At 56.7% G+C, this 13,865-nt stretch overlaps 2 protein-coding genes across 8 annotated transcripts in view; both read left to right on the plus strand.

Annotated features, from left to right (window-relative positions):
• NDRG4 (NDRG family member 4) overlaps window positions 1-7,988 on the plus strand; it is a 42,873-nt gene extending 34,885 nt beyond the window's left edge. For 4 of the 6 annotated variants that reach the window (XM_043898620.1, XM_043898623.1, XM_043898617.1 and 1 more), the window contains 10 exons: window positions 284-370; window positions 485-541; window positions 891-994; window positions 1,833-1,889; window positions 1,992-2,043; window positions 3,019-3,066; window positions 3,234-3,269; window positions 3,384-3,435; window positions 5,060-5,098; window positions 5,870-7,988. In XM_043898620.1, coding sequence (XP_043754555.1) covers window positions 284-370; window positions 485-541; window positions 891-994; window positions 1,833-1,889; window positions 1,992-2,043; window positions 3,019-3,066; window positions 3,234-3,269; window positions 3,384-3,435; window positions 5,060-5,098; window positions 5,870-6,024 — 687 coding nt within the window. In that variant the 3' untranslated portion in view covers window positions 6,025-7,988. The remainder of the gene's footprint in view (window positions 1-283; window positions 371-484; window positions 542-890; window positions 995-1,832; window positions 1,890-1,991; window positions 2,044-3,018; window positions 3,067-3,233; window positions 3,270-3,383; window positions 3,436-5,059; window positions 5,099-5,869) is intronic. The other 2 variants (XM_043898619.1, XM_043898622.1) reach the window with 1 other exon arrangement.
• A 1,178-nt stretch (window positions 7,989-9,166) lies between these two features.
• On the plus strand, window positions 9,167-13,096 carry SETD6 (SET domain containing 6, protein lysine methyltransferase). 2 transcript variants are annotated; one of them, XM_043898631.1, is made up of 9 exons: window positions 9,167-9,288; window positions 9,501-9,593; window positions 9,673-9,817; window positions 9,891-10,032; window positions 10,169-10,363; window positions 10,481-10,601; window positions 11,654-11,831; window positions 11,953-12,095; window positions 12,244-13,096. In XM_043898631.1, exons 1-9 carry the CDS (start codon window positions 9,262-9,264, stop codon window positions 12,547-12,549), a joined length of 1,350 nt encoding a protein of 449 aa, XP_043754566.1. In that variant the 5' UTR covers window positions 9,167-9,261; the 3' UTR covers window positions 12,550-13,096. The 2 variants fall into 2 exon arrangements, with proteins under 2 accessions (XP_043754566.1, XP_043754567.1); XM_043898632.1 differs by lacking the exon at window positions 10,481-10,601 and having other exon boundaries at window positions 9,673-10,032.
• The last annotated feature ends 769 nt before the right edge of the window (window positions 13,097-13,865 follow it).

Consider the following 13,865-nt stretch of genomic DNA (forward strand, 5'->3'; position numbering starts at 1 on the left):
TGATATAGGCATAGATTCCAAATAAAAGGATTGTGAAAAGTTTGAGGTGGAGAGGAGGATGAGCAGGGCTGGAAGGGGCGCAAGTTCTCAGCTGAAGGCACTTGGTTATTGACTGCACCTTGAAAGCCCTTACAGAACACGTCCTCCTCTTCAGACCCTTACCACCCCCCACCGCCCATGAGACAGGCAGGGTTAGAATTTTGCAGTCCGTTTTCTAGGTGGAAAGATTGGGGCTCCTTGCACCCCATCCCGCCCCTCAAGCCCTGTCTCCCTGTCACGGCAGCTCATCTTCCCCGACCTGGTGGAGGGGCTGGTGCTGATGAACATCGACCCCAACGGCAAAGGCTGGATCGACTGGGCGGCCACCAAGGTGAGCGCGGTCCACCTGGACGGGGGCGGAGCCGAGGGCGGGGCGGAGCCGGGACCGGGGCAGGGCCGGGGGTCGTGCGAGGCGGCACTCACACTAGCCTCCGTCGGCCCGCAGCTCTCCGGCCTCACCAGCACTTTACCCGACACGGTGCTATCCCACCTCTTCAGCCAGGTAAGGGGGTGCGGGACGACCTCATGCAGGAGTGGGGTGGCCGGGCTGGGAACCTCCCGAAGAGCCTGGTTGGGGCGGGGTTTGCGGGGGTTGGCGGGAAGCGGCAGTGGATGTAGCATCTGAGCGGAGCTGCAGCACCCCTGCCCTGTGGTCAGCCAGGAGACTGCGGCACCCAGGACTGGGAGGGGTCCCCTCTCCTCTGAAGGTCATCGGCTGTCTCCCTCTCCCCACCATCCCTGGGGGTGGGGCAAGGGCTGCTCTGCGATGCCCCCTGACGTCCCTGCCTGTGGCTCCCCTCCGTGCCCGCCGCTCACCGCCTCCTTCCCCCCGCCCCGCCCCCGGGACCCAGGAGGAGCTGGTGGGCAACACAGAGTTGGTGCAGAGCTACCGGCAGCAGATCTCGAACGTGGTGAATCAGGCCAACCTGCAGCTCTTCTGGAACATGTACAACAGGTGTGGGCGGCGGGGCCGGCTGGCAGCACCAGGGTGGGAGGGCTCACACCGCTGGGGGAACCCTGATACAGCCGTCCGAGGGAGGAGGCGGGTCGCTGGCCGGCTGGCAGGAGCGCAGACTGTCGAGCCTCCGATAGGGGTGACCTCTTGCCCAGGGCCACACCCCTGGAGGGGCAGAGGGCGAGCAGGGCTTGTCCGCTCCTGCTCCACCCCTGGCATCGCTGGCAGGAGCAGTGGGGGATGTGGGCGCCACCCCTGCCTCCACCACCCTGAGCCTCAGGGCTGACAGCCAGCCCAAAGTGGAGAGGAGAGGGGATGAAGGGCTCCGTGGAGCCCCTTGGGTTGGTCCGGCCGGGGAGTAGCCAGCACCGCCCACTGTCCTGTCCTTCCTTCTCTTTTTTCCTACAAATGTTTCTTGAGCCCCTGCTGTGTGCGTGGCGCTGGAGATACACTGGGGTGGGAGAGGAGCCCCAGCCTGCCTCCCTCTAAGGCCCAGGACTCCCAGGGCAACGGCGGTCACAGCCCATGATGACAGCCGAATGTGAGGGCCACCTGGCATGATCTGGGGAGTCTGGGAAGAAGTCATATGCGGGGGGCCCTAAGGCCCTTAGGTCCCTGACTCCCCATTTCACCAGTGGCATCCGTGAGGCTCTGTCTCACAGTCGAGACACCAGAGCGTGAGCCCCGAGTCTGGGATACCAGCCCAGCACTTGGAGGGATGTTGCCATGTGGAGGGACTGGGTGTGGCTGAAATACAGCAGGTCAGGCTCGGGGACACGCTCCAACACCCCGCCCCGGGATCCTGTCCTGGGATGCCCGCCTCTGCCTCCCCCTGCAGCCGCAGAGACCTGGACATTAACCGGCCTGGGACAGTGCCCAACGCCAAGACACTCCGGTGAGTGGCCCTCCCCCTCCAGCCCGCCCGGCCCTCGCACACACTGCCCCCCACCTCGCTCCGGTGCCCAGGCCAGACGGCCCTCTTCCTCTGTGCCTGCAGCTGCCCCGTGATGCTGGTGGTCGGGGATAACGCACCTGCCGAGGATGGCGTGGTGAGTGAGGATCGTGCCCTGGTGCGGGTGGGAGGCAACGGTAAAGGGGTCACTCGCTCCTGGCCAGTAAGGCCACCCCTTGACCCAGCCCCAGGAAGCCTCGGGGTGGGCAGTGGGTGCTGGGCTCCTCATCCCACTTCCCCCTGTCTTGCCATGCACTTCCGCCTGGAGCCACTCCATCCTTCAGGTGAGGGAAGCCTGGAGACAGGAGGGCCCTGGGGCCAGGACCAGGCCACTGATTCCCTCTGCCCACTCCACAGCAGCACAGCCCCTCTGCAGTCTTGATCCATTTTATGCCCAGAGACTCTCTCTCTTTTCTCTAAAATCTGATTCATTGGTTAGGAAATAATCTGTGAGCACAGGAGCACATACCCCTGTTACATTTGGGACCATGTGTCACCTCTCCTGTTGGAACTCTGACAGCAGGCAGCCTGGGGGTTTCATGTCTGCCTTAGCACAGAAAGCTGGGGTTCAGGAATGCCCAGGGAGGCCCCCCCCAGCCCAGTGTGAACCCAGACTACCACGCACTCCTTGTGCGTGAGGACCGGAGGAGCGGGGGTGTGGGCTGTGCCTGCCATCTTAACCCAAGCAGGGTCAGAGCTTCAGAGGCTTCAGGGTCTCCTGCTGACCTTCGGCCCCCCCTCACCTTGACCCCTGACTCCTGGGGTCCCTGGTTTTCCCAGCCTCTCCCGCGGAGGTGGCCCTGGCTCCCGGTGAGGACTGGGCCCAGCCCCCAACCCACCAGCAGTGGTGAGTGGAACAGAGGGTCTCAGGCCCTCAGGAAGCCGCTTCCAGATCCCCAGGGCCTTGACCTTTCCAAAGGTGCCCAAGGAGGTGCTGGCTGGCCTGTGTCTGCCTCCTGCACACCCTCCCTGTCCCCCAGCCCTGGGCAGAGAACCTGCCTTAGCACCTGGGGCCAGAGGCGCCCCTGATACCCTCAGGTGCCACCATGCTGAAGCTGCTCCTTGTCCCCAGGTCGAGTGCAACTCCAAACTGGATCCAACCACCACGACCTTCCTGAAGGTGAGGCCTCCCCCTCCCCACCATGGGCCCCGCTGCAGGGAGGGGTCCCAGCCAAGGCGGGAGCAGGATGGTGTGTCTGGTCAGGGGACCTGCCCAGGTTTGCGGGGGACAGGCAAGGTGTGGTGGGAGGTGGCCCCTGCTCAGTTCATCCCCTCTTTTCCCTGTAGATGGCAGATTCCGGGGGTCTCCCCCAGGTCACACAGGTGAGACTCTTGGCCCTCCTTCCATCCCTTACCTGGCCCAGGGTGGGCGGAACCTCCCCCCTCCCCGGATCCCAGGCCGCCAATCAGACCCTGTGCCTGTCCCTTGTCCTGCAGCCCGGGAAGCTGACTGAAGCCTTCAAATACTTCCTGCAAGGCATGGGCTACAGTAAGTGTACTCCCCGCCCGCCCCCCCACACCCCGGTGACTAGGGAGCAGGCAGCAGGTGGGCCTGTGAGCATGCGTCCTTTCCCAGGGCCGGATGCTGTGCCTGGGGACTTCTAGGGCATCTCCGCCTAGGCGGTTAAGTCGGTGATCCCAGGCCAGGCCCTGCCCTCCTGTACCCTTAGAGAGGAAGGCTTTGGGGCGCTGTCCTCATGGCAGGACTGGGCCTGTTGGGGTGGGGGGCTCTTCTCCCAGTCCTAGGGGACCCAGGCCTGGAGCTGAATCCTGCCAGGGAGGCCTGCCAAGGGGTGTCATCCACACCATGCCCCCAGCTGGGCCTCCAGCACCGGAAAAGGGCTGGGAAGGTGCTGGATGGTGCAGGGGGCAGCAGAGAAGTAGGCTTGGAGTCTGGGAACTGGGGAAGGCACGTGAGGCCGTCCGGATGTGAGGAGAGCTGAAAGCAGCCAAGCCTGGGGGCAGCAGATCTGAAGACCCCGAGGTCACAGGGGCAGTGGGGTAGGTGGAACCTGCTCCCTGCGGCCCCCAGCTTCCCCTCGTGCAGGGGTGAGACCCTGCTCCTGAGCCCCTTCTGCACACACACGCCCCTTTGATGACACAGGTGTATTCCCTGAGCTCCTCCCATCTCCCCCTTATGCCTGGCTCTCCTCCTGGAAGCAGACTTCCTCTCCCTGAATTTGTTTTCTTCCCCCTCAACTTCAGTCTCTGGAGCTTGTGTCTTGGGAGGACAGGCCTATAGGGAAAGAGGGTGAGGGGTGGGGGTCCAGCCAGGAATCGAACTCCTCCCAGCCTCCAGGGGACAGGGCCCCCCTGCCAGCCTGCCTGGGGACAAGTGGGGCAACGAAAGGCCAAGCCCCACAGTGAGACCCAGCAAGGACACGGAGCCCCGGAGGTGCCCGGAGAGCACGGCTGGGATGGGTGGGTAAGCAGTACTTGTCGGGGCCGGGACCTGTTCTCTGGGCCCCGGGAGGAATACCACCAGGCAGCTCAAGAGCTGGGAAGATTTGAGAGATTGTACAGGCCTCTATCCAGGGCTTCCCAGGCAGCTCAGTGGGAAAAAAACATCCACCTGCCAATGCAGGAGACCTGGGTTTGATCCCTGGGTTGGGAAGATCCCCTGGAGGAGGATATGAATACTCGCTCCAGTATTCTTACCTGGAGAATCCCATGGACAGGGAAGCCTGGCGGGCTACAGTCCACAGGATCACAAAGAACCGGACACGACTGAGCACGCACGGATGGGCCTCTATCCACGGGGATACTGAGCCTAGTGGAGCAGTGAGGGTGCCAGGAACAGGTTCTAGTCCTCACGGGCCTTGTCGGCAGAGCCCCCAGGACTGTATCCCAGGCTGGAGAAGCGGAGGCGGATGAGTGCCCCACCCTGCTCTCTGGGCTCCTCGGGGCAGACTGACATCAGTGGCTCCTCCTGGGGCCGCTGCAGTAATGGGAGGGGGCGGGAGGGGGCTCCCTGAGGCGCCGGCCCTGCCCCCAGCCTCTCTGTGCCTGCCTCTCCTCTCCGGCCCATCTCAAGGCCCGGCCTCGCCGGACCGCCTCTTCACCCGTGTTCTGTGTCTCCCCCACCCCGCCCCCGGCTCTGTCTTTTCTCTTAGTTGCGTACTTGAAGGACCGAAGGCTGAGTGGTGGAGCAGGTAGCCCCGCAGCCCCTCCCCTGATGCATGGATCCCCCCCGCCCGCCGCCGTCGCCCCGGGCCCCCCTGCTCCTCCCTCTATGCAGCGCTGCAGCCAAGCCGCATCTTGCCGTGGAAACTTCTTGTGCCGCTTTTCCGTGGGCCCTGTCCCATTTAGGGCTCCGGAGTGGCCGGGCTTTAGACCAGTCGTGCTTCTAGGTTCCCCGGGGCCCTGTGGCTTCCAGAGCCCTGGCAATTGGAGCCAGAACCTCTCAGAGGTGTCAGCCCTGGGGTCAGGGGCAAGCCACGCCTGAGCTGGACAGGTGGCCGGCGGAGGTCAGGAAGGAAGCATTTGCTCCCTGCGAGTTTATCTCGCTTGTGTGACTCTGAATAATGGACTCAGGGCCGTCTGAGGCTACCACACCTTGCCCTTCTTTACAAAGCTGATCTCCTCCCGCCCGGCCCCATTGTCCTCCTGAGGGAGGCAGAATTGGAAAGAACGTCCCATCCTTTCCCGGGCTCAAGGACACGTGGTTGATCATCGGTTGCTGCCCCGCTGGGGCTCTTGTGAGGAGGGTCCTGCCGGCCCCCGCGGCCCCGCCCTTGGGGCGCACTCCCTGTCGCTGGCGTTGCATGACCGTAGAGCCCTGGTTGCGAATGGGCCTCCGTGCCTCCGTCAGAAGAACGGGTCTCGCTGGCCGCTTTGCTTGCGTAAATCCTCCTCCCTTCTCCCACGTGCCCGCGCCTGCCCCGCCGGCCGGTCCTCACCCGCGGTGCCCTCTCTGTCTGCAGTGCCCTCGGCCAGCATGACTCGTCTTGCCCGCTCGCGCACCGCGTCCCTCACCAGCGCCAGCTCGGTGGATGGCGGCCGCCCGCAGGCCTGCACCCACTCGGAGAGCAGCGAGGGGCTGGGTCAGGTCAACCACACCATGGAGGTGTCCTGTTGAAGCCCCGGGTCCCGCGAAGACGCCCACTCGTCCCCCTCCACCCGCATCGACGTCCCCCGGCCACCCTCTCGCGGCTCATTTCCCCTTTAGTTTATTTTTGTGAGGGCAAAGGGGGAGGAAATGGGGTTACTTCTCTTTTGTTTAAAAAGAAGAGGGGATCCGTCTAGATGCTGCAGCGGAACAGTCTCCAGATGGTTTGAGGGGCTCACTCCTCCCCACCCCATTCCCCTCACGCACCTCCTTAACTTGGCTGACTCAGTCCCTCTCTTCCGACTCCCCAAGGCCCCGGCACAGTGAGGGCACCTTTCCAGGGAGGGAAGGGGATTAGCTCAGAAAAGACTCAGAGTCCTCCTCTGACCAGGATCCAGGATAACAACCTGGGTCAAAGAAAGCATAGGTTGACCCCCTGGGCCAGGCAGGTTTTAAGATGGGGAGGGGATTTTGAGGTGGTGGGTGCTGGGCCAGCAGGAACACGGGGTCCAGCTCGCGCACTGGCGTGAGAACCAGGAGACAGCTCCTTTCCTCTGCAGCCCCAACACCTAGCGCGTCTGTTTTTCTTCTTAGCACCTATGACAGTCGTCTGAACAGCAGCCACAAGGGGGCGCTACTACCAGACAGCAGTTTTGCGGGTGCTCTCCGGGCAGGCCTGGTGCCCTAGGGCCAGGCAGGCAGGGGCTGAAGGGGGCTGCTTTGAACACGGAGACAGAACACGGAGGACCCGAGGGCAGGAACCCTATAGACTGTCCCTTCCAGCTCCACACTCGGCCACCTCCTGGCCCTGGCCGGTTGCTGAGCCAAGGCCCTGAGGCAGAACCTCACCTGGTCCTCTGCCTCCATAGGGAGCTGACTGGGGCTGAGGTTAAAGGCTGGGATAGCCTTTGCGTGTTGGGTGTACTTCTGAGAACTTCGTGGTGACTGCTTTTGGAAGCCTGCACAGTGGCGGCTCAGAGTTCCTATAGAGTTCCCTCAGAGACCCCCCTTTTTGCCCCCAGGTCCCATGGAGGACAACTCAGCAGCAGCGTGGCCAAGGTCACTAGAAATGTTTCTAGAGAGAGTTCTAGACAAGATATGCCAGTGTTTCACATAGGCACCACTGAGCAAGTTCATGTGGAGAAACCTGGTCCAAGGTAGTCCCACATCACTGTCCTAGCCAGGTGGAGGAGGCCTAGGCTGGGGCTTGCTGGCGCCTGGGGTGGGAGGTGACATTTCCTGAAGTGAACAAGGGCCAGGCAGAAGAGCAAGGCTCTCCACACCCCAGCCCCTTCCTGTCACCCGAAGCCCAGCAGTGTGCCATATACTTCCTATCCACCCACCTTACCAGGTAGAATCTCCTGGCCCAGAAACCAGAAGCCATTTGTCTCTAAGCCTAAATCAATTGCCATAAGCCCCCAAATAAGCAAAGACAAGAGGAGAGAGCAATGAAAAATGCAGGACTGTGGAGGGGGGGTGGGTGCTTGTGGGGCTGAGGAGACACCTGCATCCACATTTCCTCTGCACACATCACCCCCTTCTATACTCTTAAGCCATTACTCTAGACTGCTCTAGAGCCCGTGGAGTGTTAGTCTGTCCCCAGTTCTGTTCACTCACGTGCTTCCTCTGAATATCGAATGTGACTGTTTGAAAAGCTGGTGGAATTAATCCCTTACTGTAGATAGCGCTGTGAAACTTGGATTTCTTTTCTGTGTTCTTTCAGATGAGATATCTATAAATATCTATACATTATATATATGTATATTGGGTACCCCCACGTGTGGCTTTCCATCGGAGGTTGTGTCTTCTTTGGTCAAAGTGAACTTTTAATGGAATTTATTATTTTCCTCTCTGTACAAAGTGAAGAGCCTACTCTTGTGTATTCTGGTGGCTGATGTCCTGAGACTCTTGAGATGACAAAATGTAAAACAAAACCCCTTGTCAACGTAGAAAGACTTAACTGTGCTGAAAAACTAATAAAGTAATAAGAAGAATTTGAGTATGGTGATATTATACCCATCGTGAGAAGCTTTGAAAGAGAAAGAATAAGCTGGTGAGGCTGCTGCTTCCTGGGTTTTAGGTGGGGTTGAACAGGCATTTCCATCCGTTTCTGTATTTCCAGATCTTGTCACATTCCACAAGGTAGATATTAATTATCCTAGTTTCACAGCTGAGAAAACTTAATTTGCCCTAATAAGAGACCAAAGTGGGAGCTAACCGTGGCAGTAATTGACTTCAAAAACCAGATGTGTAATCTCTATGTTCGCTGCCTTTAATTTCTTAAAGTTAACGACATGCTGTTTCCCCGTGTTTAACCACCATTTCTGATTCATTCACTATCCTGCTGTTTGTCAGCTATTAAAGAAGTAAGTAAATAAAAGCAAACCCCTCCTTCTGCTCTGCAGAAGCAAGACAGGGTCTGTTCTAGTTTGGGGAGCCCCGCCCACTCCCCACGAAACTGCGCAAACCGCTCTATTCGCGCTCCCAGTCGACCTCTCGCGAGGCCTTCCCTTCGCATGCATCCAGAACCAGATTCTACCTCTGCTGTCACAGACCTAAGCAGGGAAGCTTTGTGCCTGGCTCACACCAGGCTCAAGGCGGCAAAAGGACACGCCTTCATGCACCCAACCGCACGTTTTCTAAACCCAGCTGCGGACACTTGGCCTCAAAGATGTTTTCAGCGGGGATGATATCAGTTCAGTTCAGTTCAGTCGCCCAGTCGTGTCCATCTCTTGGCGACCCCATGGACTGCAGCACGCCAGGCCTCCCTGTCCATAGCCAACTCCCGGAGCTTACTCAAACCCATGTCCATTGAGTGGGTGATGCTATCCAACCATCGCATCCTCTGTCGTCCCCTTCTCCTCCCGCCTTCAATCTTTCCTAGCATCAGGGTCTTGTTCCAATGAGTCAGTTCTTCACATCAGGTGGCCAAAGTATTGGAGTTTCAGCTTCAGCATCAGTCCTTCCAATGAATATTTAGGACTGATTTCCTTTAGGATGGACTGGTTGGATCTCCTTGCAGTCCAGGAGACTCTCAAGAGTCTTCTCCAGCACCACAGTCCAAAAGCTGCTGCTGCTACTGCTAAGTCGTTTCAGTCGTGTCCGACTCTGTGCTGAGTGCAAATCGCTTATCTTCCGCGTGAAGGCGAAATGAACGTCACGTGGTCCGGGGCGGGGACATAGGCCCCGCCCTCGAAAGTCCGGCCCCCGGACGCCGGAAGCGCCGGTGCGGGTCTACCGACGCGCGAGGCTCCCTGCCCTCGGACCATGGCGACTCAGGCGAAGCGCCGGCGGGTAAGTCACGGCGGGCGGCGCGGGTGCACCCCTCTCCTCCGCGCCACGCCACTCTCCCGCGGCGCGCCGCTCCGCGCCCTGCCGCGGGTCGTTCGCCGCTCCCCGTGTCCCCTCCCCAACCCCGGACCTTCCTCCGCGCGCGCGCCGCCGTCTTCTCCGCCCCCAGCGAGCTCTCCCGGGCGGGGCCGCGCCACTGCGCTTGCCTGTCTTAGGTGGCGGGGCCTGCGGGCAGCGGCGACGACCCGGCCCCGGTGGCCAGCTTCCTGAGCTGGTGCCAGCGGGTGGGACTGGAGCTGAGTCCCAAGGTGAGGGGGGACTGGGGGAGGCGGGTGCAGCGGGGAAGCGGGCGCGGGCCAGCTCTGAGCGGCCGTTCTCTCTGCTCAGGTGGCAGTGAGCCGGCAGGGCACGGTGGCCGGCTACGGCATGGTGGCCCGGGAGAGCGTGCAGCCCGGGGAACTGCTGTTCGCGGTGCCGCGGGCCGCGCTCCTGTCGCAGCACACCTGCTCCATCAGCGGCGTGCTGGAACGAGGTGGGCACGCCGACAGGGGTGGAGAGACGCCGAGTTGGGCCCGCGGGGTCTCTAATCTCCGTGTCTCCCCCAGAGCGAGGCGCGCTGCAGAGCCAGTCGGGCTGGGTGCCGCTACTGCTGGCGCTGCTCCACGAGATGCAGGCCCCGGCCTCGCCCTGGAGCCCCTACTTTGCGCTCTGGCCCGAGCTGGGCCGCTTGGAGCACCCCATGTTCTGGTGAGAGCCGTAGGAGGGGCTGGGGAGCGCCAACACCGTACGTAGTCTGGCTCGAACCGCTTGCCCTTGGGACACGGGTGCCAAGCGCTAGTCTCGGTAGGTTGGGTGAAGAACCCTGGTGGGGGTGTCACTGCAGGCCCGAGGAGGAGCGCCGGCGATTGCTGCAGGGCACAGGCGTACCCGAGGCCGTGGAGAAGGATTTGGCCAACATCCGCAGCGAGTATTATTCCATTGTGCTGCCCTTTATGGAAGCCCACCCCGATCTTTTCAGCCCCAGGGTCCGATCTCTGGAACTCTACCGCCAGCTCGTGGCTCTTGTGATGGCCTACAGGTCAGTGAGCGGAGCCTTTGCAAAGGACTCTTTAAGAACTCTGTTGAGTGATCAGAAGGGAAAGAACAGTGAGCCCCACCCCAACACTGGGCTTTAGCCAAGTTCTCTCTGTGGCAGCTTTCAGGAACCACTGGAGGAAGAGGAGGATGAAAAGGAGCCAAACTCCCCTTTGATGGTGCCTGCTGCAGACATACTAAACCATTTAGCCAATCACAATGCCAATCTAGAATACTCTCCAGTGAGTGGATCCCTCCCAGTTCTTGTTTATGTGCCTTGATGCTTGGGCATTTGAATCAAACCAATGTCTTCTTTATGCTGGCCTGGCAATTGAGCCAAATGGGCTCCGTTCTCATGCTAGAAATGAGTAGGTGAAATTAGTTCCTCCGCTATGTACTTTGCTTGCATATTACAGTGAAGTTCTTTGAACACAAAGCCCTCAAAGAAAGTTGGGGTTAATCCTCTGCTAAACCTGTGCCATGGTTGTTTTGGTGCTTTAGGTCCGTTCTGTGCAGTGTCAATGAGCTGAGATTGTGTCAGGGCCCTGTGGACAACAATCTGGAACAGCCATAGCATCAGTATTTTTCAGAAGAGGGGATGTTCCTAAGAAAGGGTTTAAGATGATACCAGGACTGTGTTTGTATCTGTTCTATTTGCTAAGTGGAAAATTGCAAGAAAAGATGTAAGTTTATGGAGTTAAAAATTAGGAAATGGCCGTTATTTTTAAAACCTTGTCTCCATTTGCTGTTCCTACTTTGATCTGGGTTGTGATTTTTTTGTTGGTTTTATTTGCGGAGCTGCACGTATCTTAGTTACCCAACCAGGGATTGAGTCCTAACCTCTGAACCACCAGTGAATTTCCTTTGATCTGGGTTTTTTTTTTTTTTTTTTTGCTGCACTGTGCAGCACATAGGATCTTAGTTCCCCAAGCAGGGATGGAACCCATACCTCACTGCAGTGGAAGCTTGGAGTCTTAACCACTAAGACCACCAGGAAGTCCTCCGTAATTCATTTTTTAAAGCTAGCAACTTTTTGAAGTGCTTGAGATGACTGAGCACAGGTTTCACCTACTAAAGCATTGGACTGAGTTTCAACTTTTATAAGCTTCATTTGTTTTATTCTATAGCACAGGATCTTAACTAAAAGTAGAATGTTGGTAGATATAGCATCAGTCTCATCACTGAACTATACCTGTTGGAAGGAACTTTACTTTCCTAGGAGCGAAGTCATCTTCTTAGGGGTGGCCTGGAAAGGGCTTGACCCCCACCCAGCTTCTGAACCCTTCCACCCCAGACTTGTCTTCGGATGGTGGCCATTCAGCCCATTCCTAAAGGCCATGAGATCTTCAACACTTATGGGCAAATGGCTAACTGGCAGCTGATTCACATGTATGGTTTTGCTGAACCGTATCCCAACGTGAATGACACAGCTGACATTCAGATGGTGACTGTTCGTGAAGCCGCCTTACAGGGTGAGTGGTTTAACTCAGACACTGGTGTGTGCGTGTCTATCCCTGCCCCCTTTTGTGGACTAAGGAGAAATGAGGTTTTGGGTTTACCAGGACTTTCACACTGGTACTTTTCTATCTATAGGAACAAAAGTTGAAGCTGAAAGGCTCCTACTGTATGAACGCTGGGATTTCTTATGCAAATTGGAGATGGTAGGGGAAGAGGGAGCCTTCGTGATTGGGCGTGAAGAGGTACTGACTGAAGAGGAACTGGCCACTACACTCAAGGTAAATGCTCAAAATGAGTATTTAGAGCTAGATGAAAGGTGGCCTGGACAGAGTCTACTTAATGCTGCCAAGATAGGCCAGCTTCTCTCAGTTTCAGAAACATGCAAGCATTACATCCTACTTTAAAGGGCCCCTTGGTTGCTTCTAGGTACTGTGCATGCCTGCTGAGGAGTTCAGAGAATTTAAAGACCAGAATGGATGGGAAGATGATAAAAGCGAAGACGACAGCCTGACAATCACAGATATCCCCAAACTCAAAGCATCATGGAGACAGCTTCTTCGGGACAGTGTTTTGTTGACCCTGCAAACCTATGCCACAGACTTAAAAACTGAGCAAGATTTACTCAGCAACAGGGAGGTCTATGCGGCACTTAGCTGGAGGGAACAGCAAGCCTTACAGGTGCGTTACGGTCAGAAGATGATTCTACACCGGCTGTTGGAGCTGACATGTTAGCAGGCGCCCTTCTGCCTGAAGGAGTACCCCGAAGGGGAACTTCATGCTAAGCTGGTAGGCACTGATGCTTGGAGAGAAGTAAAATTTGGATCTTCTGCTTTGTGTTTTGTACTAATGCCAAAAGGAAAAGCAGTGAAATTGTTAAACTAGGATTGAACTCCAAGGTAAGAGTGACATGCCGAGGACTGGGAGCAGTAGACTTGTGAATCGCTGCTGTTACGAACACTGATCAAGTTTGTAGCTGTTTTGTTGTCAAGTTTGAACCAAAGCGGAAATGTGATGATAGTGATACACTTTGTTGTAGTCCAGCATTTAAGAACATGGAGTTTGAAAGTAGACCTGGTTCAAATCTAGGTAGGTCTATTTTGAGCAACCACTTTCCCTTTTTTAAAAAAACTGTTGGAGGATTTAGTAAGCTATGTTACTGGGACTCTGAGCAATTATTTTAATTCCTTAGCAGCCTAAGATACCAGTGACATACAAGCCCCCACGTAAGATTTGTTTATCTTGTAAATTCAAGTGGGATAAATATAAAATATGTACCTAGTCCTATTGCTTTTCTTTAAAAATTATATCAAAACGCCATGAGGGTCAATTTTTTTAAACTGGCATTTTGAATTTAACCACAGAAACCTGGTGCAATTAACTTTTAGAAAGGAAAAGGAAAACACTACACAGAAATCACTTCCTTATTTAAAGATGCTGCTTTGGTAGTGGAAAAACCTAGCATTCAGCAAAAGTTGGTGTTCCCCAATGGGAAGGCTGGGCGGTCCACTTTCCTCCTCACCACCAGCACTAGCTGCTACTGAGAAAGGCACAGTGGACTCGTGTGTGTCAGAACTTTAATGTTTGACTACAGTATGCATACACATACAAGGAGCAGGGAGGCTAAAGTCCAGGAACTAGAAAGGCTACAAAATACACCACATGGACCAATACACTTACAAAACATTCAAAATCCTTACAAAAGGGGCTGTATTGGTCCTTTTGACTTCTTTGTTGAAAGCCTGTATGGCCATTCACTGGGATAATGGGGAAGGGTAGTTCATACTATTTGGCTCCATTCTGCACAATTTACAAGTTACTGTAATGAGAGATGGGGGAGCTTTAGACCTGGCTTGGCTTCCCTTTATAAAAAGTGTCTCCCAGGGCCCAAGAGGGTGTGTTCTCCAGCAGGAAAGAGAAAATGATGCTCTCCCAGCAGCAAACTGAAGATGTGGGGAAGAGGTAAAATAAAAAAACCCATGGGATCTCAAATGGGAACTCTGCACATGTTCCTGGCATACCAGATTCTACACATCCACATTTTTAAAAAA

The sequence above is a fragment of the Cervus elaphus genome, chromosome 4, assembly GCF_910594005.1.
Source record: "Cervus elaphus chromosome 4, mCerEla1.1, whole genome shotgun sequence".
Lineage (NCBI taxonomy): Eukaryota > Metazoa > Chordata > Mammalia > Artiodactyla > Cervidae > Cervus > Cervus elaphus.